The sequence below is a fragment of the Poecilia mexicana genome, unplaced genomic scaffold (assembly GCF_051168715.1).
Source record: "Poecilia mexicana isolate PSO_F unplaced genomic scaffold, ASM5116871v1 scaffold_2, whole genome shotgun sequence".
NCBI classification, from domain to species: domain Eukaryota; kingdom Metazoa; phylum Chordata; class Actinopteri; order Cyprinodontiformes; family Poeciliidae; genus Poecilia; species Poecilia mexicana.
In genome coordinates, this window is record NW_028263371.1 from 11,036,645 (window position 1) to 11,061,762 (window position 25,118).

Below are 25,118 nucleotides of genomic sequence, written 5' to 3' on the forward strand. Positions count from 1 at the left end.
ATTTAAATCAATATTAGTCTTCACATAGATACATTTCTTGTAATTAATGCATTTTATATTTTTAACTCACGTCTTTCTGAGCCGACAAAATAATAAAAAACTAATTATCAACACTTTTGAAAAGTAAATTCCTCTTACTAGTGCTGCTTATGTTAAAGTATTTAAAATTAAAGCTGCAAGCAGCCTCAAACGGCCCTGTCCGTTCCGGCCCGTTGGCGACCACGGGAGCTCCGGCGTCGCCGCCCGCCAGCCATTGCTGACGTTCTTGCGCAGTTCCAGCACTCGTCCACCATATCGATATGTATATGCGTACATCGATATGTACCGATGCGTTCGACGCACCAAAAATCTGGTGGAGATCGACTGATGCAGTGAGGAGATATAGCTGATGGGGCGCAGTGGAGTCAAATTACTTAATTTCTGTTAGTCAAAATTAAATATTTGGGTTTATCAGAACCAGAACGTCAAGGTTCTCATTGTTGAATGTGCCTTGAGGCTGTGGTCGACTGTTCACTGCAGGTCAGTAGAGAGTTTGCCATAGCTGCTGCTGTTCACGTCCCACCCAGTGAGGAACAGAGCAGATACTATATCAACTATATCAGTTGGCTCTGAAGAAGACACTCCATTGTTGACAGTCTTATGAAGAGGATTCTCGAGTTGTGCATGATGAATCTTTCTACACACCACAATCTCCAGAGATTCCCCAGTCGTACCCAGAACATAACCAGCCTTCTTTATCAGGTTGTAAAGTCGTTTTAACAGTGAGTGTTGGAGATGGTTTTTTTTTCAGTGTAGACTAATATTGCAACATAATCCAGTTAATCAAAAATAATTATATCTGTGGTAATGTGCAGTTGTTCACTGCCATGGAATAAATACAAAAATAAAAAAAAATACAATGGACTATTTTTGAGCAGTTTATTAAGACGCAGTTGTTTACAAAAGAGTGATGTATATCAGAGTAACAGCACTTTGAAATTTTGGGCAGGTACGATGTTATAACGTGTCTGTGTTAAAACAAACTACATGAAAAGTGACATTTTGTAACCTTGTCTTTAGCGGAGGCTGTACAACAAATGAGATGTATGTTCAGATCATTACATTGATCACAATAAAAATGATGCATTTCATATTTATATGGCAAATAGGTATAAACAAGTCTGGCACCGAGTTTCACACAATGTAAGTCTGTAAGTAAAAATAACACATAATCATGCCACAAGGTCTTATTTAGCACCAGCACTGGATGTGTGAATCACAAAGGGGGGTGGCAATTATTTTTATTTTTCCTTCAAAAGTACACATTTTAGAGTAACTCAAATATCATTCAGTGAAAAGAAGCCCTGAACACAACGTACATATTGTGATACTGATTTTGACACTCTGTGTGAATTATCAAAACTCGTATATATAAAGTTCACCTCATTCCCATCGATCCAAAAAGGACAGTAAACTTAATGAATATGTCTCGTCTTTACATTGATCCATTACGCCACACTGTAAAGCAAAACGGGATGTAAAAGCTATATTACATGCTAATCTGATGATTAAAGTTACTATTAGTGCTTTCACTTGTCCAAAACCTTTTTTAATGCCTTGAAACTAATTTGAGAAAAATTTACAGTAAAGAAAGATGATTTAACATTGAGAAGTAATAGGTAAAAAAAAAGAAAAAAAAGTCACTTGGCTGAATTATTTTATTTCTACGTTGTCACAGGACTCAGGTACCATTGTTGGGTAATTTCAAATCAAACCACAATGTCTGTTTGTCAAAACTGAGGTTATTTTTATAAACAAATAATTTTAAATGGTCAAACTTTTTTTAGGTCAACACAGAAGGTTGAGACTTAACTTTATAATGCTGTGATGTTTTTAGACCAAACTAAAAATCTAAATGTTTTTTTGTTATTTTCACCTCGTTCACCGAGTTGGTTTGTGGATGGAGTGATATTCCAGTCATTTTCCATTCAAGTGCAAACAAAACCAATGACAAAATTAACCGAAATAAACGCAGATAAAATCGAATTAAGAAAAAAATAAAGACTCAAGGGGTTGGCGTTTGGGGCGGAGCGTTGTGCTTTCATTTGATAAGTTTCTAATCCATATATAAAAAGATTTGGCGTTGGAGCAGTTTACACGTAAAAGATTTATATATAAAGCTCGAAACAGAAACATTCACAGATTGACAAGAGTAGATCCGATTGACTTCTGTGTTGTGGCCAGACGTCTTTCAAACACATTTACTCTTTTTCTACAAACACAGCTGATCCAAAAAGAAAATCAAACACCTCCAACACAGGCCGTTCCTCATTCACTAGCTGCCATTACGCTGGTTGGCCAGGAGGGACATGTCAATGCACACATACAATAATACATTGCTTTGAATTATATACTAATGTATATTACAAATATGCAAAGTTTTCTCTTATTTTGCTTTTTTTTTGTCTCTCCGTACAAGTCATAAAAACATTTGTCAAATAAACTGAAATATATGAGGTCTACACATGCTGTAGAGTTTATGTACAGTAATATAAAATATAGACAATCACATACGAGTTTCTTCTCAACGCGCGCACACACACACACACGCGCGCACGCACACACACACGCACGCACACACACACACAAGGGTTCTCATTCCAATAGGATGTAATATACAACTTGTGTTATTTTCAAGAAATTGTAACAAATTGCATTTCTAGATTCAATTTGCTACAAAATAAAATAACAGCAATTTATTACATTTACATGACTATTTGACTGAAATAAAAAAAAGTCAAAATAATACAAAAGTGAGAAAAACAAAGAGGAATTTATAAAATAATTTTGTACAGTTATCTGAAATAACAACAGGTTATAGATTTCAAATTTACATTTCAAACCTATTTTTTTGAAACTGTTCTAGGTTGTGCTGTTCTGCTTTAAAAGGCATCGTTTCACACTTTTTTTTTTTTTTTATATATATATCTGGAGATGTAACAAGTAACATAAGAGGTTAACATGAAGAAACAGCCACTTCAACCATAAGATCACAAAAAAATATCCCCGGAAATTTTGTTTGGGTTCCGATTACCAACTAGCAGTCCAAATGGACTATTATTCAGTTTTCTATTTTTCGTGCGAAAAATAGGCAAAAATTGAACAAAAATATTATTTTTATATTATTTCCCAAATGATTGTTAATCTAACACCTTCTATCTCACAACTAAACTCAGGATACTTGTGTTTTCTGTACCTTTTCCTCAATCTTCTAGCCAGCACTCCCACCACGGCGTACGACAACGACGGCGAAAGCTAAAAAGGGAGTAAAGCCGTCCTGGGAGAGAGAGAGCAGTTGAAACACTACTCATTAAATGTTATGATGCACAACATTTTGTCCGCACCTGATTATTTGGAACCACGCTGATATCGTTCACCACCAGATTCAACAAGTCACATAGAAAATGCCACCATTAGCAAACCGCACCTCATGAAAACACTGTCAGCAGAAGAAATGTGTGGGCTTATGAGGCTGTTTACGAAGACATATGTTTATAAACAAACGATAAAGTTATGCATGTTTCAGTGGTGCAGTTTTAGAACATTACATTAGCTTTCCAAACCTAGCTAACTGGTTGGAGGAGCATATTGAGGCTTGCTAGTTTCTCCAGTTGGCAAAAAAAAAAAAAAAAAAAAAAAAGAGAGAGAGAGAAAGAAAATCTGTCAACATGAGCATCGTTTGTCAGTTGAATGCTGCTCAAGCAATGATGTGGACGATGTAATTCTTATGAAATGTAGTGCTTTATTTTACCGCACACGGCGTTGATTCATGTTAAGTTTCGAATGGTGTGTAAATATTGCCAAATGCCTGTATTTAAATGACTCAGATCAGTTTTGCAGGCAAAAAAAAAAACCTTCACTGGCATATTCCTAGTACTTACAGGTAGGGAGGTTAATAAATATATACAATACACAACAGAGCAGACACTTGTTTTGTTACACCACAACTGTCCTACAGTATTGGGTGTTGGTAGCAAATCTCAATTAGTTTTCCCCATTTAGTTGGAGACTGATCTGTAAGGCATAATTCTCGTCAAGGTTAGAGTCCCAGCTTAGATACACCCCAACCAGTAAAACATTTTACATTGGGGCCGTTTCATATGTCATAAAATGTTGATAAAGAAAAAAAAATATATAAATCATAAATATATTTTCCAGCTGAATAAAAAGGCGGCGTCTTGGAGGCGTTTCTAACTATGTTGGGCTAAACAGCGATAAACTTCAAAAGACATTATTGCTTGCACAGTAAACACAAACTTTCCTCGAGTCCAGTGAGGCCAAGTGATGATGAACAGCTCAGAAACGTTTAGAAGACATGATCTGAAATGCGCGGTCCGTCCCAGGATCTAACCCCCCGAGCTACGGCAAAGCGTAGAAATCAAGCGCCTACGTCGAAAACAAAATCTACAGCTTGTATTTCCATGGCATCGTTTGACTCAGGCACCTTTTTTCAACACGACAGAAGAAGAATCACAACAAAGAGCACAAACGCAACGACGCACAAACGAATGTGGGCGGTGGCTTGAAACCACGACGGCATGCTGATCTCAGCAGCATCCAGCACCAAATTAAATAATGTTCAACAGGATTCTGGCTATTAGTTTAGAGTGCCACGTCTTAGATGGCACTTCTCTCATGCTTTCCCTAGTGATCCCAATGACAGCACACTACTTTATGTTGTCAAAATGTATAGTACTGTTGAAGAAAAGGTCATAAGGGTGGACCTTATTGGGTAAAAAACAACAACAAAGAAACAAACAAACGCAAAAACAAAACAGGCCAGCCATGAGTAGATTGGAAGGCCAGAATCAAACAGTCAGAGCATTTGAAGGAAACCAGAAAACTACTTGGCCCGGCTCTGTGCTCAGGACACGAGCTACTCGGATTTATGACAGTAAAGATCCTTAAGTGCTTTCAGTTCTTCGATTAGCGTCTTGTTTTGGTTCTCCAGGACGGCGACTCTGTTCTCCAGACATTTAACATACTCCTTCTTCTTCCTGCGACATTCCCGGGCTGCCTCTCTGTAGGAAGGACGAGACACAGGTTTGTTTTTTTCATACTGGCTAGTCTGTGCGAAAAGGGCTTGACGGGATGACAGCAACAATAAAGACGGGACCCATTTTTAAATCTGCAGTGAATCTTAATCGAGAGCCTGTTATAAAGCTAGCACACTAGTCATCCTGTTTACTATTGTGGCCCATTTTCCAGTTAAAACAACTCTGGGTTTTTTCTTAAAGGGGCAGTATCACGTGTTATCCAGGCACATAGTGCTAAAACATGGCACTATCAAGTAGCTATGTTAACTTCAGTTGTTTAAAAAAAATTCTGTACATATCAAATACGACTTGGAAGAAATTTGACTTTGTAATTTAAAATGGGCCTCTGTCGCTTTAAGAATTTTGGGTCTTTCCAAAACTCCGTCCTCTATTAACCATTTAGCAACGTTTTTACCAGCGTTGCATTGAGACGTGGCTCATATACTGAGCCCGGCTGATGAACAGGTCCACCAGGTGTTTGCTAATTGCTGCTGGCTAGTCTGAAGGAGCTGAATGCTCTGTGAGGTGGAAGCTTGGAGCTGGGTCTCAAAAACGGTGCTACGTGCAACCAGGCGATTTGTACAGCTGAACGATTGACACAGGAGATTAAAGGATTTCTCAAATATGCATGAAATAATCAAGGACACCCTCCAGGTATGAATGTGATGAGCGAATAACATCATAACATGATGTAAAGCTCAAAAAAATCGATTCTACATAATACTCCTGCTTTAAGGCATTACTCCAACGCAAAGATGGCCGTCCGTCCGCTGCTCATACCTGTTCTTCATGAGTCGGACTTCCCGTTTTCTGGTGACTTCTTCTGTGGCTCCTTGTGTCGGGAGGGCGGGAGAGGACGCCATGACAACGCCAGAGGTGATGGTGTTGGCTGGAGCCGCTCGGATTTGATAGGCCTGAACATCGCCTGAGGTGGCTGTATGTGTTGAGTTAAAAAGAAAAAGCGTTTTAAACCTTATTTTGTAATAAATCCGCTTAAGGATAACTGGAATCTAACAACAGAAAATATCAAAGGTTCCTCAGGAATTAATAAAAAAATAAATAATAATAATAAGACAAAGGATCCAGCACTCACCTTGGACCACCACCTGGTTACTGGGAACCAGTATCTGCTGGCCGTCGCTGGTCTGTGCGTACTGCAGGATGGTGGTTCCCGGCTGGGCGGCCGCTGCAGCAGCGTTGGTCATGGTCAGAGTCTGAAGGCCCTGAACTCCATCTGTGCCGTTATTGGCCAGCTGAATGGCTCCGCCCTGCGTGATCGCAACTGTACGGTTGGAGGGACAGATGACATAAGAAAACATAAAGAGCAAATGAGAAACAAGAACAGGTATTTCTATCTCAGTACAAGTCTGTACTGTGGTCTGGTAATTTTGATTCTGATTTTATTTTTATTATTATTTCTGTTTATCTCTAGTTTTACTTTATTTTTTATTTCTACTTTTATTTTTTGTAAATAATATTGGCAAGTAAAAGAGAATGTCAGTCTTTCATTTCATTCACAACTTTTTTTTTTTTTTTTTTACCTTAGTCACCTTCTGGAAGTAATTTTTTTTTTCCACTTAATTCTCTTGTGTATGCTTAATGGCGTATTCTTTATCCAGGCAGATGATAATCTTTGTTCTAACAGAAATGAAACCTAAAGTACATCAGGTAATGGAGATTGCAGAAGTTCACGGCTTTAAAAGGCAAAGAAAGGATGCAGCAGTAACATTTGACGTGATTTTAGATGCAGCGATATAAAAAATGTGGACTGATTTTGATATCTGATAATATCGCTGCTATGGCCAATAACCGATATTTGCAGATATTATGTACATTTCACAACCCCTCTAGGTCCTCCTACAGAAAAAAAAAGGAAACAAGATAAAAAATTTATATTGGTTGTCAATATCAGGCCAAACCCGATAATTTAAAAAAATTACTAATATCGGCCGATACCGACATTAGTGCCGATATATCGTGCACGCCTACGTGCGACAGTCTATTTTGGCAAAAAAGACGATTTGCTTTCCCGTTTCCTATTTAGAGACAAACTGTACACACACCAAGCCAGCTGACACTTACTGTACTGTCCACTGCTGGTCTGGTAGATGGGTGTCGGCACGGTAACGGTGGTGATGGCGGGCGTAGCTGCGGCAGCAGACGAGTCCTCCTCGGCCTTTTCCTCCTCGATTCGAGGGACCGCTGGCGCGTCGGACGAAAGGTCGTTCAGGATTTTCCTTTTGAGACAGGAAACAGTTGTGAGAATTCACAACCGCAGGTTTCTTGGTACAGATTAAACACAATAAGAGGTAAGCTAGAGTTATTGCAGCAAATTCACTGACCAATACACGAAGCTAAATAGTAAAGGGAGTAAAAAGCTAAACCTGAGCCAGTCCTGGAAAACATGAATTTATGCAAAAACATTAGCATCATCTGGCATTATTCTGAGTCCTCCTGGCCATTCTGGGTTACCTGTATGATGGACGCCGCGATAGAATCTCTCTGCGCTTCTGGGAGTCCGTCACGCTGTCGACTGACTCCTGAGAGTCTTCACTTTCAGCTATAGTGGAGATCTAAATTCAACAAATAAATAAACAAAACATGGTGCATGGATTAAACTCAACGTCCTGGACATTATTGCCCCACTTCAACTCAAAGCATGTTTTACCTGCACAGCCTGGACCTGGGGGGACTGGATGACGGACGGCTGTGCGGCCTGAATGACTCCATGAACCTGGACCGTCTGTCCATTTGGAAGCTGCACCAGCGTTACGGTGGGACCCGTTGCCGAGGCGTGTCCTGCTGTCATGGATACCTTAAACGCAGAGGTGTGACAGCATTCTGTTCGATGGGAGCCGGCGTGAAATTTGCAGAAGTCCAAATTAGTGTCAGTCAACACCTCCTGTCACTCGATACATAATCCAGCCTTAAGGAGCACAGACTCTGCGCTCCAAACAGCAGAAAGCGTCCGACTGTCTCGTGTTACCTGTGCTAAAGTGGCGATCTGTGCCGGGGTGATCTGCTGGCTCTCTGTCTCAGTCACAGCAGTGTCCGCCGCCTGCTGAGTCTCGGCTGCTGGCTCCATCTTCATTGGCGAAGCTGAGGACGGGAAATCAGAGCCGAAGTGGGTGAAAACTGAGCTTTTGAGGAGAATCTCTTGGTCTATCTACATTTATTGGCATCCTTGGGGGAAAAATGTTCAAGTTAAGAAATATTACTTTGGGTTTTTTTTTCCTTTCCCAAAATTTCACTATTCTTTCAAATAAGTATTTGTGAGGCAAATCCACTTTAATATGATCAAAGTGTCAAGAGACCTTTAAATACTACACCAGTTTGTGTAGTATGGTGTAGGATCTGTGATGCAACCTTGTTACCTTCGTGGATAATTCATAGATCGGCCCATCGTTGGGTTTTTCAGACACATAATGAGCCAAAAGACTAATTTATTTTAAGGTGCTTTTCCATTTCTTCACCCTTTGGGGATGGTTTTAATCGAAAAAAAAAATAAAAAAATTAAGCGCATTCATCAGGGGCGTCACTAGGCTTTAAAGAGGCAATATCAAGTGAAATTTACTTTGTTGAGCTTTACAGAAAGAGCAAGAGTTTTTAAAGAGACAGAGGTGCAATTTCAACTAATTAATTCAGGAAGTAAAATCTCTTTTATATCATATTTATATATATTGTTTTGTTATGTCACAATTTTATAACAACTGAAGGTAAAATAGTTACTTGATTGTGCTAATGAAATGGCACTATGTGTCTGGAAAATGCATAATACTGCTCTTTTAAGGACAAGGGGGGCTTAGCCCTCAGCTTTTCACTTTTGAGGAAAGATTTAACAGAGATACTTTACAATGTACATGTTTTAAGCAACCATAGCATATAACCAGAGCACTGTGTTGTCTCAAAGTGTATTGACAGCTTTGTGAAATAATGGGGGGAAAAAACTAGAAGGGGGGAAAAAAAAAAGAAACACCACACTATTTTGGAGGGCTTCAGCCCCCCTAAAATAGGCTTAGTGACACCCCTGTCATCCAGGATTATGGTTTAAAAAACAAACAAACAAACAAACAAACAAACAAAAACAGGCAATTCAGATTTTTGGAATTGAATATGACTGCCTAGTAGGTCTTTTTATTAGTAAAGTAACATAAAAGGACATACAAATGACAAACATTTACACATCAGAAATTAAATTATCCACATATGGACTCTGTTTTTATTTATTTATTTTTTGTAAATTAGGAACTGAAATGTAAAATATAAGAACGCTCTGACAAGCTGAGCCAGATCCGAGGCCTGCGTTTTGAAATAATACCAATCAGAAGCAGCCTGTCGATGTAAATCTGACTCCGGTGATCAGTAGGTGTGCTGAGGCCGCTGCTGATCTGGAACGTGTTGTTCCCTGTTCTCGGTGATCTCACACTGTGCGTAGCGTCTCTCCGCCGCATGATTGGCTTTACACATTTCTCCCTCTGCTTTTCAAAAATCACTTGGACGCTCTGCGAGTGACAGCCCAGCCACATGGCCGGGCAACGCCCCCCACCCAAGGCGAAAGGTTTACGTCCCAGGAGATGTTTTTTCCCCCCCAAAACAAAATGAAAACGCTGTGCGACAGAGAAAATGATTAAGCGCTACAAAGAAAAGAAAAAAAATCTTCATGTTTTTAGAGTCGGCCAAACAGGAGGGCTCTAACGGAGAAAACTTCATGGATGGAAAAAGAATAATAACAGAGCTGTTTGAAGACGGGGCGTGGTGAAAACGTTTTAGAGGGCAATAAAATAAACGGTTAAAAGTTGGAGGAAACAAACTGAGTATATCGAGTGATTTTCATTGCACCTTTTTAGAAAACGGCGCAAAAATTTGCGCATGTAGCGGCGTTTACACTGTAGCAGCCTTTGGCAGTTGAGCGCGATAATGACGCATTAACAGTTTATAATGTGTTAACAAACAAAGTGGCCGCCTTGCTTCACTGTCAACGCGGCTCGGGTCCTCAGATTCTCCCAAACAGCCGCAGCCTCCCCTCCCTCCATCCTGCTACAAACACACCGCGGCGCCATGATCTCTTTGTTTCCTTCGGACCGAACCCGACCAAACCGACACTTTCAGCGGCCACCTCCCGTCCCTCTGAACCCCGGACGTCCCTTCCTCCTTACCGATACAGACACCCTTTCGTCACTCCCGGGTCTCCGGAGCTCCACTTTTATTCTGGCCGACACGTAAGAGCCCGCGTCAGGCTACACCTCCGCCGCGTCACCGGGAACAACAACACGGAGATTGGAGAAGGACGAGAAAGCAGATGGCGACGCTGACCGGAAACAAACGAAGCATCGACGAAGAAGCCCGGGAAATCCCGAGGACATCCGGATCATGACGACACTCGCCGCCTGGATGGCGCGTCAGGAATATTTTTGATTTTAGTTTAACATGGAGGAAAAACACACACACACACACACACACACAAAATCATATACATGTGTATCTAAAAAAAAACACATAAATCACGGTGAAGTTAAGTTATTATTATTATTATTATTATTATTATTATTATTATTATTATAAATAATAATAATAATAATAATAATAATAATAATAATAATAATAATAATAATAATAATTGTAATAACGTAATATTATTATAATAACAATAATAATATTAGTTCATATTATTATTATTATTTTAGAGTTCGAGGAAGACTACTGCTGTCAGTGATTTTTAGGCATGCTAGCAACATTTCAAGAGTTGTGTCATCAAAAAATACATGCAATCGAAAAAAAGCCATAAAGTAAAATTCTGATATTACCAAGAAGATCATGGATATTACATTCAAAATAATCATTATTACAACCAGTTAAAAATTGTGAAATTGTGGGTTTATTTGTGTTCCTTAAACACACATGCTGATGGTTGTGATCCTAAGCAATCCATTTTTTGAAGCTATTCACCTAAAATGTTCAAAGATCTTTTACGTTCTCCCTGATTAATACAAAAATGTGGTAGACATGTTTTATTCACACAAGAGATCACATTTATAACAGCAGATCAGGATAAAAACATTATATATTCTGCTTTGAGACAAAACAACATTCTGCTCATGTTTTTTCTTTTTTTAATTTGCCTGAATAATCTTTTGGAAATGCGGGTTCTTATCTATTTATTTTGCAAAAGTCACCTTTGGCACAAAATGACAGACTTTTATTTTAGGTAGGTGACGATATCAACCTCATTTCTGTGAAATGGAACACTTTGTGCAACCATAACTGTTTCCACTAGGTGGCAGCATAAGACCAACGTACTTCAACAAGTTGCAGGTTTTTATGAAAAACAGAATCAGTCTGGATCAGTTTTGAAAATTTCAGCCAGAATTAATTCAATAACTTGCAAACATATGTATATGAATAGATTTCCTGCTTCACTTTTTTTTTTAAGTTAGAATGTCATCAAAAAGTTAATATGTCTCAGTAGATAAATTCAAAAAATGAGTCATATTTTATATGGACTAAATACACACATTGCAATGTCTTTTAATTGTTTATTTCTCTTCATTTTGACAGATATAGATTACATTGAAATCTATTTGGCTAATGAAAATCCAAAATTCAGTTGTTGTTTTTTCAGAAACTGAAGAACACAAAAAAATATGCATAAATGCTATGCTACGCCATGAAAGGAGAATGTTCTCTAACGAGTGCTGTAGTAAAGTTTATTCTGGGAAAGTCAATTGGCAAATAAAAAAGGTACAAAAGCAAAAGGGTTCACCACAGAATTGAAAGGTGAGGCAAAGCAGTTTGGGAGAGAAGAATGAAGACACACAGAAGCTAAGAAGGCTGATGTGGCACATTTTATAGAGCACTCCCCTCAGCTCACAAGGTTTGTCGAGTCAATTTCATTTTCAAGGATATCTTAGCACCTCTGATTCAGTGACTATCGCATCAACGTATTTGATTGGTTAGCAATCTCACATGATGTAATCCCTATAGAGACACCAGCGCCTCCGATGCAGACAACCTGAGGGCTCCCTTAAAGGCAGGCCAAGCTTCTTTAACAACTCAGCAGGGCCGCAGCTCTCCAACGATGCAGTAATTCATGCAAAATGAGCGAGTGATGAATGAATGTGCTGCAGAGGATATGGGGATACTTTTCAGCCGATACTTCTGTGAAATACTGAGCGAGTTAGCCTGAAGCTATGTTTATGGTTCGTTTTATTTCGCCTTTAGTGGACACCAGAGAATCAGCCATTATTAAAGCCACACGCCAACCTTTTCGGGAAATCAATAGAACTCATCTTATATAATTTTGTCGACATGCCAGGTTCGGTTTTGTTTCAAGTTGCTATTTAAGCAAGATCAAAACTCCCCAAAAGCTTCCTCTCACACATGGTGACATCATAAAATGCATTTGGCAACAGATCATTACTTAAGTTTGTATATATCATTTCCCTCTTTACTTAAAAGGTTTGAATCCAGGTCCTTTCTCGAAGGTGTTCAGTTGTACGGCTGTATAAATTTGAGCAGAATATTAGAATTATCCGTGGATTTTGAGACGTTTTTGTAAACATGAAGACACACGAAAGTGGAATGGGAAGGTTCTGAGTTTGGACGGTCTGTGGTTATTCAGTGACAAAAAAAAAAAAAAGAAAACAAAGATCTCAGCTTTGCGTCTGATGGCATCCAGTGTTTGGACACTTCATATAAAAATGCGAGTTGCTTCCACTGTAACGAATATGTTCTGTGTTCATGTTTACCATGCATTTTTTTAAAAATCCACAGCTGAAGCAGAAGTGACAACAGATTGATGCACGCAACATTACAAAATCAAATTTGTTTCGTTTCATTGTGTTTTCCTGCATTATTGTAAGATTTATAGATTTCATATAACTTGTGGTATATATGTCTAACACATATTCGGTCCGTCCTTTCCTGTGTGTTCACATGTGACATGTATGTAACATCTAACATAGATATGTCTATATAGTGATTTCTATGTGGGGGGTTTAGCTCTTGTGACGTCATTAACCTTATTAGCCAATATTTTTTTATTGTCCACTTTTGGACATATTTAAATACTACACCATATTTTCTCTGTCAGTGTACATTTAGTGTTCAAGAACATGCCACTGGATTTATCTTTAACATTGCCCCCTTTTTGACACATCTCGCCTCCCGTTTCGATATATTCCTTCTCAGCCTGGTCCTCCACGTCTGCTCACATGGTGGCGCTGCAGAGTCATGCAGGCCCGTCTTCTTCCATGTGTTCAGCAGCACATGCAATCCCCCTCCATCCCCCGGCCAGAACTGCTGCTGTGCCATCTCGCAGATACGTGGAGTTTATCAAGGCAATTCTTTTTATAATCCTCCTGATGCTCGTTGCAGGTGTTTTATCTGTTTAATAGCATTTTACTGCTACATGCCGTAAAAAACACCCTTTTTATGGTGGCACCAAACACATTGTTTGGGGAATTGACCCTGCCTCTGTAATGACCAGCAGTAAATTTGTAGTCAGTTATAAAAGAAGGAGGTGGGGGTGGGGGTCGGGAAAAAAAAAAACATGGAGTAAAAGGAGGGTGGAGGGGGTGCAGGAGACAATTTTAGTCTGAGGAGGAGAGGCTGGATGTGTTAGAGGAAGCTCTCGGATTAAAGCTTTTTAACACTTTGGAATTTTTCCTCCTGCTCGACAATATCTTAATATAATAGCTGTATTTGTAAAAGCTATGTTCTAATGCTAAAACATAACGTCTCATGTCTAGAAATACAGTTGAAATCAGATATTAAGGCATGCAAAAAAAATTAAAAAAATTCTCATCGTCTCACATTATCAGATTAAACTTCTCCTGTTTTAGGACCGTAAAAGATAACAAGAAGTATTTCTAGCTGCTAAATGCCAGATTCCATAAGAAAGGATTTTCAAAGATAAATTGCGTAATGTCCCTGCAAAGTCAGATTTCTGTAATATTTGGCAGGATTGCCTTTTAAGCTGTACGCCTTGAATGATTTCCACACAGTTTGTTGGAATTTTGGCCTATTCCTCCTACAGAACTGGTGTATTTTAGATGAACGCGGTAGGTAGGTGGAAATTGCTCCCAGGGATCAACCAAACATGTGAAGGTCCATCTATCTCCTCCTGATATCTAGGCTGATTTCTCCATGATGTAATTCAGAGAAGCAGCATGCCTGAAGTGTTGACTTATAAAATACATCCGCAGGCCTGCCTCCACTTAATTCAAATATTGTGAACTAAACTTTCAGACACGTAAAGCCATAAAGTTATTAGATAATTTTTTGGGGGGTGAGTACTAACTTATGTGTAACAGAAAAAGTTTAATGTGATTTCATGAGAGATAGTAAAGAAAAAAAAAGTTCTGCAGGATTTTATACATGTTACAATACCATGATCCGATGGTAAAGTAACAACCAAAACGCCAGTCTGATTGTCGTATTTGAAGTGTGTTAGCATCTGACTGGCCTGTAAAAACTGTTTTGAGTTTATGTTAGAAAGTTAAATCTTTGGTCACGTTTAAGTCCGCTGCGTCTTTAACACAAGATGGTCGTTGGCAGCACTATCACTGTCAGCGTGTCCTGATCCATGTTGCCATGCCTGTGGACTTCCAAAGGTGAACATGGCTGCACACGGTTTGCTGTTGCATCCAGTAGCTCCGGGGCCTTCGTCTTCCCTCTGCGCTGCTCGCCATGCAGTTAGTGATTAATGAAGCCAAATGAGCTGGAGTCCAAGCTTCCACTTCCCCTCTTTTAGCCTCCAGAGGAACTACGACCCGGGAGGCTTCTCAGGTAGAACCGCGTCTTTCTGCAGGACATGTGAGACGAAACAGGACGCACTTTATGTTACGTTTTTTCATGTTTTGTCAAAACATACAAACCTCACTGAAGGAAGTGGAAGGAAAGTTAGCCACAGCTTTCACATTTAGGAGAGCCTTACTCTGAAAAAAACAGCTGAGAGGCCCAGGGCAACTTTGGAGGAACTGCAGAGAGCCACAGCTCATCTGAGTGGTTACCACAAATGGATGAACGACGTAAAGTGCTTTGGAGTCCTCTGGATTAGATAACATGCTGCATAAGTACACAACAAAAACATTTAGCCGTTTCTGCCCCACATCCACATGAAGGCGCCGTTTTAGGGGAGCCAAAACATTCCAGAGTGAATGTATTCACATGGACAGTGAAGAACGTCTCTTTTGTGAAAACGCCGATATATGTTACCAACCCCTAACTCAGGGGTGTCAAACTCAATTTCACCCAGGGCCACTTCAGCATATTGGCCACCCTCAATGGGCCACATTGACGGTATAAATTAGGAGTGCATCCCTGCTAAAACACACCCCAGACAAAAGGTTGACTTCCCTCATTCAGTTCTGTAGAGGTTTGTAATGAGTCAATGGTCCAGGTGTGTTAGAGAAGGAATGCATCTAAAGCTGCAGATGGTAGCTCTGGAAAACTAGACTTGGGCACCCCCAGCATAAATGTATAAAAATACAATGTTAAAAATAAATAAATTAAACACCACCTCATATTGTTAAATAACTGATTTTATGTATTGAAGTTTTAAATATTACATTTGAGTTTCCATGGCCTATAAAATGCTGGGGGGCCACATGTGGCCGGCGGGCCTTGAGTTTGACACATGTGCATTACGCCATAGAACTGCCAATTGGTAATTGAAGTAAAGTAGCTTGGATTTCAAAGAAGCCTACATTGAAGTCGATTGGCAAATGAACCATCACAAAAGAGGAAGGCTCTTGTTGTCTCACTGCACCCCAAGAGATGTATAACCTACAAAAACAGTTTCTGTCTGGTTTCGAACCAAAGACCTTTTGCATGTAAAGCAAACATGATAACCACTACACTACAGGAACTGAACTTCTCTGCTTTGTTTCAGTTTGAGGTTCCAAAGTTGATGATGTGAGATGCAACATGAAAATTTCATCTGAGGTTTGCACTCAGATGCCTGGATTCTGAGTACAGACCATGACACCACAGAACCCTTGTTGACCTTTAGTAAACACCTGTGATGAATAGAACATGCAAAATCTGTTTCTGTCTGGTTTCGAACCAGAGACCTTTTGCGTGTAAAGCAAACATGATAACCACTACACTACAGAAACTCAGCTCTTTGCAGTGTTCCTGGTAGATGATCCACATTTTGTTAGAGACTAACGTCAACAATGGGCATGGAACAATGTCAAATACTTACAGATCCTCTCAGAGAGCACAGTAACTTGGTGAACAAACTGTCAGACTTGTGCCTAATTTCACATTACAGTCCATAAACTAAGCCTGGGATCAAAAAATTGTATTGAAGATGTCATTAGCAGAGACAAATGGTTCTACAGAGACTAAATGGCTATAAAATAAAATCAATACTTACAAAAAAAAAATGGTTCAAAAATACAATTAACACATTAAAATAAAAAAATATCTGTGAAATACAATCAACACTTGAAAATTAAAAATGGTTCAAAAATAATATCAACACTTCAAAATAAATAATGGTTCAAAAATACAATCAACACTTAAAAATACAAAATCTCTGGAAAATAAAATATTATGTATGTTGTTTTGAAAAACATTAGAATATAAGCACTTTTATCAAATCTTCATTGTGGTAAGATCATGTAAGTTCTTCTTAAATCCATGGAAACTCAACAGTTTGTAAGGTAGGTTAGCTCAGCAGGTTAGAGCACGGTGCTGGTAATGCTGAGGTCATTGGTTCAATCCCCGTATGAGGCAATTCATGTCTAAGGTCTTTCTGACAATCAACACTTTACAATAAATAAGGTTTCAAAAATAAAATCTACACTTTACATATAAATAAGGGTTCAAAAATAAAATCTACACTTTACAATAAATAAGGGGTTTCAAAAATAAAATCAACACTTCAAAATAAATAAGGTTTCAAAAATAAAATCAACACTTCAAAATAAATAAGGTTTCAAAAATAAAATCTACACTTTACATATAAATAAGGGTTCAAATATAAAATCTACACTTTACAATAAATAAGGTTTCAAAAATAAAATCTACACTTTACATATAAATAAGGGTTCAAAAATAAAATCAACACTTCAAAATAAAATATTATGTATGTTGTTTTGAAAAACATTAGAATATAAGCACTTTTATCAAATCTTCATTGTGGTAAGATTATGTAAGTTTTCAAATCTATGGAAACTCAACAGTTTGTAAGGCAGGTTAGCTCAGCAGGTTGGAGCACTGTGCTGGTAATGCTGAGGTCATCAGTTCAAACCCATACAGGGCAATTCATGTGTGTAAGGTCTTTCAGACAATCAACACTTCAAAATAAATAAGGGTTCAAAAATAAAATCAACATCTCAAAATTAAAAATGGTTCAAAAATAAAATCAACCATTCAAACTGTATAATGGTAACTGTTTCTGTCTGTTCAGTCCATAAACTAAGCCTGGGATCAAAAAATGTATTGAAGATGTCATTAGCAGAGACAAATGGTTCTACAGAGACTTGGCTAAATAACAGATAACAAAAGAAGTCTAGCGCGACCTGACACCAACTCACACACATCTTCATTCACAGTCTTTCTTGTAAATCGATTTTTCTTTTCTTGGACGTTTTGATGTTAGCTTGTCGATGTCTCAGTTTTATTCGCAGGGAAAATCAATAAGCAGCTTGAGGTGACTCTGCTGCTCTCTAGTGGCGAGAAGCCGTAATGTTGGCTGGTAATTGGAATGCATTATGGGAGATGTAGTTTGTAGTCAATTTGTGCTCAAAACCTATTTTAACTCAATCATCGGCCTATAAAATGCTGGGGCGGGCCACATAAAATGACATGGCGGGCCACACATGGCCCGCGGGCCTTGAGTTTGACACATGGGGGTCAAACTCAAGGCCAAACTCATGGGGGTTTTTTTGGACATCTTGATGTCCAAAAAAAACCCCAGATCTTTTTGGAAAACAGGGATGGGAAGGTCAAGAAAAGAAAGAAAGCCACAAAAAAAAAAAAAAAAAAAAAAACTTCCATTAGAAGTTTGGCACAAACCTTGTAGGGAACATGTGCAAGAAGGCATTCAGGTCAGATAGAGATAAAAACTGAAGTGAGTGAGAAATGAGTGAGTGATTTTTTTGGGTTGAAGGGGAAAAAAACGTCCAGCCTGATACTTACATCATGTCCGCGTTTGGCATTTTCTGGGAGCAGTCTCTGTTTTTGTTTGTTTTGTGCCATGTTTCAATTTTCACTCCTTTTTAAAGCCCCAGCTGCTGCTCGGTTTCGGCAACACATGAGGTGTGGTGACACGTTCACAGGAAAACAAGGACAAGCAACGACTTTACCTGTCTGGCCAGGTTTTCTATGTGTTTGAATCATTTTTCTGTTCAGAATAAAAGTGTTTCACCAGTCAGTAACCAACTTTGAAAAAAATAAAAATAAAAAAAAGCAAAACGAAAAAAAGATGGAGGAATACTTATGTGACATTGCCGTTTTAAAGTGACATATTTTACTAGTATAACTGTATAACATCAGTACTACTCTTGCAATTACTACTCCTTAGAGTAGTCACAACTGCAGTGACGATATGGATAACATTTGGCATAATTTCAATTAATATAATTAAGATCGTGATAATATTGATAACCGCGATACATTTTCACAGCATATTTGGGATGTCAAACTGTTCATAGCTCCAACTGGGAGCTTAGTGGCAAATATATACTTTAAGGTTAGCAAGGAAAAGTGTTCTACATGTAGAAGTGATAAGAACTGATTTCACGCGCACACACAGATGCAGAGAGACGCAGGAAGAGAAAGAATCAATAGAGGCATTTGGGCTATTATCATAAACACACACTTCATATGTGTGTGTGCGTGCGTGCGTGTGTGTATGGGAGGAATGTTTTTTATCTCCAGATGGTTGACTGAGACTTGGCTGCTTGGTACACAGAGTCAGAGAGAAAAAGGCAGGCAGAAGGCGTCTTTTCTACTTGAGCTCCACTATGTGTGTGTGTGTGTGTGTGTACTGGTGTGTACCATGTCTGCCAGAACTGCTTGCCTCTGTGTGTGTGTGTGTGTGTCTGACCTTGAAGAAGGAGGCTCCGTTGGGGGAGAGAGGGATGAGGAGCCCATCTCCCCCCGCACGCCCCCTCCATCCCCCGCTGTGCCTCCCCCTGGGTAAAGAACGACTGGTTTCTCATCCTCCTCCTGTCCTCTCTCTTTTCTTCTTCTTCTTCTCCTCTCCCCCACCCCATCCATTGCTTCCTCCCCCCTCCACCCACCACCCCATTCTGGTCTGGTATACACTCTTCTCACTTTTCACAGGCATGTTTCTGGGTTTTGTTTTTTTTCCTCCTCCCCCTTTTATGTTCTCCTCCTTGAACTCATCTTTTTCGTCTCCCTGTTATCCCATCACCTTGTACCTATCAGTTCGTTTTTCCAAGCCGCACGTTCTCCTACTTCCTGTCTAATGTCCTTTTGTCCTCTGGTCTTGTTTTTTTTTTTTTTCTGTGTTTTTATTTCATCATGTCTCTTCTTTTTTCCTCTCTCTGTTGTCTCTTTTCTTTTTCTCTCACCTTCTTCTTTCTCCTCTCATCTCCACCGTTTTTCTCTCTCCCCTGTGTCTTTCATCTTCTCTTTTTGTCCCTTTCCATCTTCTGCCTCTTACCTTTGCTTTCCCTGTCTCCTCATGTCTGCTTGTTTCATTTTCATTGCATGTCCTCTCTTCTCCATGTCATCCGCCTTCACATTCAATAACCACGGACCCCTCCAACACTCCCTTTCAGTGGCCAAGGTGCTCTGCATGAAAGAGAAGAAAAGGGAAAAAAAAAATTATAAAAAAAAAAAAACAGCCCGACACATTCAGGGTGGGGGGAAAAAGAAAAAAGGAGAGCAGAGAATCAAATGCCAAACTAAAAGCTTTTTGAAAAGCTTTAGAGACAGCAGGGAACTCAGGGGGGATGGAGGGGCGAGGTGGAGGGAGGGAGGGTTAGTTAAAAAAAAGAAAGCGTCACAAAAAACAGTCGCGCAGAGCGTCTGCGATATGCTTCATATTCAAAAAGCAGCGCTTTGATTCCCCTGCAACACTTGTATCAGCACGTTTCAGCTAATTTCGTCTCACACGGTTTGATTTTGTTCTGTCATCCTTTCAAATAACACCATATGTCCATTCCTCATGCTCTCCCTGCTTTGTGCTGTCTGTTTTGAAAAAAGAAAAAGAAAAAAAGAGACCAGAGACTAAAGCGTGCACATTTCATTTCAGTTCTGACTCCTTCCTGAATAAACCGGCAGGTGAAAAAAAAGATGAATGCAGATGAAGATGAATTTGCAGATAAACGATGCATGATCAACAGAATATGTGTGACCTGAACACATCAGCATTGAGGAACCTGGGGTCATCGGGTCCCCAACCACTGGACCGAGAGCCGGAAATGGTACAGGCATCACTAAGCAACGGGCTGCAGAGAAACAAACATAGACAGAGTTTATTGTCATTCAAATGGACATTTAAAAAAAGGTACGAACTGAAAGAAATGTCGTTGCAAGTCTCCAGTAATAATAAATACATAAGTAATAAAAGTATCAGTGTAAATATACATAATAAAAGATTAAACTAATGGGACTTTAGCATCCATGAGGGATGCAGCTGTTGTGGAATCTGGTTGTTCTGCATTTGAAGCTGCTGAGCCTTGTTGTCGATCACTATATGATTATTTAAAAAAAAAATAGATTTGTTTCTGGGAACCTGCACAAGGCTTGTGGCTATGGCCCTATCTGCACTACTTTTAATAAGAATCTAACAATATGACCCTAATATGAGGCGCAATGTTTGTAGAACATAAACACTACATATAAAAACAATTTTTTTGCGTCATCCCCAAAATTCGGGGCCCTGGGTTACTGCCCCTTTAAGACCATTCTAAAGCCTGGCCCAGGTCTTTTACTGTCACCTGTACAGTCTAGGCTTTTAATGTTTCTGCTCAAAAATACAGGCAGTAGATGTTTAAAACACATACTAAATTAATAAGTAAAAAAACAAAAAAAAAAAACCTTCTGTTCACTAAATAAAACTTTATGCAACTGGAATCACATCTCCCATCTGCCATCGTTTTCCCATTCATGTTGCGATTCGGGACATCGTTGCTGCTTTGCACCTGCAGGGAAGGTGCAGGCATCTCATTTCACTGCCTGTGTCCTCGTTTGTACATTTAGCGTCTTGAAGGAGAGCTCCTCATCACCCCCCCCCCCCCGAGCTGAGCCTGAGTGCATGCAGAGGAGGAGTGGGAGGCTCGAGGAAGCGAGAACAAGAGGCCTTCGCAGGGCTATTTTTGTGAGACGCGGCAATAAAGATATGGAGATGAAGCATCTATATGCTACCTGAGGACCTCCTCTCCTCCTCTCTCGGCCTGGCCCGGCAAAAACCCGTCTGCCTCGTCTCTGCTCGCTGGGTCCTGTGGAGGATAGAGAAGGGGAGCAGGCTGAGATGAATGAGACTAATAATCCCACTGTCAGGAGAAAAAGCAGCGGGGAGGGTCATGATGGTGTAAACACCAGAGTGAAAGCTTGCAGGTCTACGGTTCTATTTTTACGACAGCACAGGAGGAGGAGGGAGGGAGGAGGAGAAAACGGGATGCGAAGTGGCATGAAAATGGGAGTTCTGCATTATTCATGGACCTGGTGGAGGAGGATGGACGGCGACTGGGACACGCTTCTCTGCCTCCACATGCATGTTTGTACTTTATATGAAGGAGCCCATTGTACTAATCAGATACAGGAACTTTACTTTGAAGAAAACCCTTTTACAGCTTTATACATACATATATATATATATATATATATATATATATATATATATATATATAGGCTGAGCATTTATCATATTGTATTGTGATCAATGTTTTGTCATAAGAATTTTGATTTATCGTCACAATAAATTTCCCATTAATGATATTTAAAAACTGTCCATATTGTTGAGAATTGTTAGTTTTTGCTATTTTCTCCACTGTTTCTTCAATGACATTATCAATAAACGTCAGTCAATTTGAATATGTGATTAAATGCAGTGACTTAGTAATACAAATCAAACTTCTTCTTTTCCACATAGTTACAAACACATGAAGTAAATCATTCCTATCACTTTTATGTTTATCACAATGTCACCGCAAAATGTGAAAAAACTTGAAGTCCGTATCGTCTACTCTCTCATTTGTAAATGTACATATTCGATGTAGGTTTTCACAAAAAAATGTGGAAAGAGAGAGAAAAAAAAAGCTAAATAAACAACAGAGTGTCTTTCTGCATCCGGATGAATGGAAATAAAAGTAAATGAAAGCTCACACACACACACACACACACACACACACACACACACACACAAAAAAAAGTGGGTTTCCAGTTTGTTTTTGTAAATGCTACGTCAGAGCAGTAACTTTGAGTAGATTCCAACATGCAACAAAAGCCATTTCCGTCCAGAAAGACAGATGTTTTGAACGCTGTGCAGACGGAGCGTCCCAGCTGCACACAGCTCAGACTCATATGTCTGAGTCACAGCATGACTCAGACAATCCACAGGTCATGATGCATGCTAAGTCGGGACGCCACGTAAGTAACGCGATGAAGATGGTTTCCAGGATTTAAGCCAGTGTGAATGTGTTTAAATTCCTGCTTTAAGATTTTTGTTGGATTGTTTTCAGTGCGTGTTTCCCCTCTGGCAAACGTCATATTCTGCAAATGTTGCCTCGGTTACCTGACATGTCAGCACAGCCATCATGCAGGCGACACATGAGCCCGCTGTTATATGTTCAACAAGTTGCAATGTGGAATTAAATGCATAACTGGATTATAAACACACCCTTAAATTGTGTCAATGGGACAAGCAGCAAATTGTGTCTTAATGTGAGATTTTGTTCCTACTGAATAAAGATTAAAGATCTAATTCTACTGCAATAAATAATTCAAGTTGAGATTGTTACGCTTCTTTACCAGAGACACTAAATGTATCTTTGGCTTTTAAGACTTTCTTCGCTTTAGGGTGAACTTTGATGTTCTGAGTAATGAACATCAGAATATTTCAATGAATTTCAGAATATTTCAATATTCTGAAATTGTAATTGTACCCATTAGTATTATTAGTTGCTGACAAATAATTCAGAGACACTGTTGTATTTGCACAGCAGCAACTAGTTCACCAATGAAGCGCACTAAAGTAAAATCCAGCGATCCAGAACCTGAGACTGAAACAGAAATGGAAGAAACAAAGGTATACGTGAGTTAGCGCAGCTCCTATCTGATCCCTCAGCCATACGTTAGCAGCAGCTGTCGGATCGGCATCGCGCCGGGCCCGTCAGATTAGGGTTGTCGAAGCAGCAGCGGCCCGTCCAGCAGCCCATCAGCCGCAGATAGATCACATACCTCTACCTCTGTTTATCTCCCCTCTGTCTCCTCTTCAGTCTCAACCTCTTCGTCTCTCCTGCTCTACCGATTTATGTCCGGGGCGCGAATGCAGGCGAGAGGAGAGTGAAGATGTCTTTGCGGGACGTAGTGACACGATTCTACAGTTTCACGTAAAAAAAAAAAAAAATAATAATAATAATCACCTCCAGAAATTGTAACTAGGCAAGATGCAGAGAAAGACTGTTAGGATAAATTTGACAGAGTGCATGAGAAGAAAAAACAATATATATGCATATTTTCCTGGTTTATCACCACTTATAAAAATTAAGGAACTGCCTCATTAAGTTGGAGATTAATCACCCACTTACCCTCTGCCAGGTGCACTGATGGCGTCGTATTCCACATGCAACAGTCCAGACCCACAGGACAGGAGATAAGACCATAAATCATCAACAACGACGAGGGCCGGCTCCCGTTCAGCACAGCTGTACTTATTCAAGTACAACAATTTACTGTGTTTCCCTTTTGCATTGTTTGTTTTTTTTTCTCCTTTAATTTTCCACTCGAAGATTTTGGCTACTGCACTGAAATGTCATTCAGCAGTGCCACTTGAGCTGGACTCTTCTGGAGAAGTGGTAAGCTAATGAGCTGCGGAGCAAATGGAGGTCAGGACAAGGAGGTAATGGTGGAAGCGGACCATCTGATGGCATAAAGCCGGTGAAATGGAAACAGACCAGACTCGCTTCTCGCTTAAGTGGTTCTGCACCACAAAACAGTAAAAAACAAACAAACAAAACAAAACAAAAAGGCAGTTAGAGTCCAGTTTTAACAACACCCAGAGTGCATTCGCGTATAAATTGACGAAGGAAGTTTCCAGTAGAGGTTGTTGGTGTGGGTTTTTTTTTTTTTAAGGTGTTTTTCCACTTGAACAAACCTGATTTAGCACTTTGAAAGTCTTTCTGGTCTTTTATCATTGCTAGCTGCTCTTCAGCTCCTTGTCTCTGATTTTGAGATAGCGTTCATGGACATCATCTCAAAGTGCATTCATGAAAAGAGGAGAGTTTGGTTTCATCACATCGTCTTTTAGCAGATGACGTGACTCTGTTGCAAGCAACGGCCTTCGGAGTGTAAAGTAACCAGCGTAAGATGCAACTTCTCTAAATTCAGTCCAATCTAGTTTATTTATTACAGCAATGTGATTTACAAGAGACACAATGTGTGCAGTATAGTTAAAGGCCTTATCCTGTCGCCATGTGCCTGTCTGCAATGTTTGTTGTGTTTCAGCCAAGAAAAGAAACTGTTGATATTAAGAGAACCGGTTGTGGGAAAAAACAGAACAAAAATAGGTCCTGGATCTTGAAATAACCAAACACTAACCTGAGGTCGCAGCCAGGGGGCAGCATAGCGAGTTGAAGACAATACAGCTGTAAACATGGCAGCTTAAGACCCTGATGTGATAGAACAGGAGAAGACGTACGATGAGAATACAGACAGATGAGGGCATGTAATGGTAAATGTATGAACCACAAACTAGAAACATTAAGCTGACCGAGCAGCCGACACCCGCTCTGCTCTTTAACATGTTGTGACACCTAGGCCTGTCGCAATAAACAATAAACCAATCGAATGATAAAGTAGAAGAAACTCAATAATTTTCATTTGCTTTATTTATTGTTT

At 39.6% G+C, this 25,118-nt stretch overlaps 1 protein-coding gene and 1 non-coding gene across 3 annotated transcripts; both read right to left on the minus strand.

Annotated features, from left to right (window-relative positions):
- Nucleotides 1-904: 904 nt before the first annotated feature.
- On the minus strand, nucleotides 905-10,455 carry creb1b (cAMP responsive element binding protein 1b). 2 transcript variants are annotated; one of them, XM_015000049.2, is made up of 8 exons: nucleotides 10,232-10,455; nucleotides 8,062-8,174; nucleotides 7,744-7,890; nucleotides 7,548-7,648; nucleotides 7,158-7,312; nucleotides 6,169-6,357; nucleotides 5,856-6,009; nucleotides 905-5,060 (listed from the first exon to the last, which is right to left on the minus strand). In XM_015000049.2, the coding sequence occupies exons 2-8, from the start codon at nucleotides 8,164-8,166 to the stop codon at nucleotides 4,916-4,918; spliced, it is 996 nt and encodes a 331-aa protein (XP_014855535.1). In that variant the 5' UTR covers nucleotides 8,167-8,174; nucleotides 10,232-10,455; the 3' UTR covers nucleotides 905-4,915. The 2 variants fall into 2 exon arrangements, with proteins under 2 accessions (XP_014855535.1, XP_087866839.1); XM_088010713.1 differs by lacking the exon at nucleotides 10,232-10,455 and adding an exon at nucleotides 9,394-10,213.
- Nucleotides 10,456-16,119: 5,664 nt separating this feature from the next.
- On the minus strand, nucleotides 16,120-16,192 carry trnav-uac (transfer RNA valine (anticodon UAC)). The gene has a single exon. It is a non-coding gene; the product is annotated as a tRNA-Val (tRNA).
- Nucleotides 16,193-25,118: the final 8,926 nt, after the last annotated feature.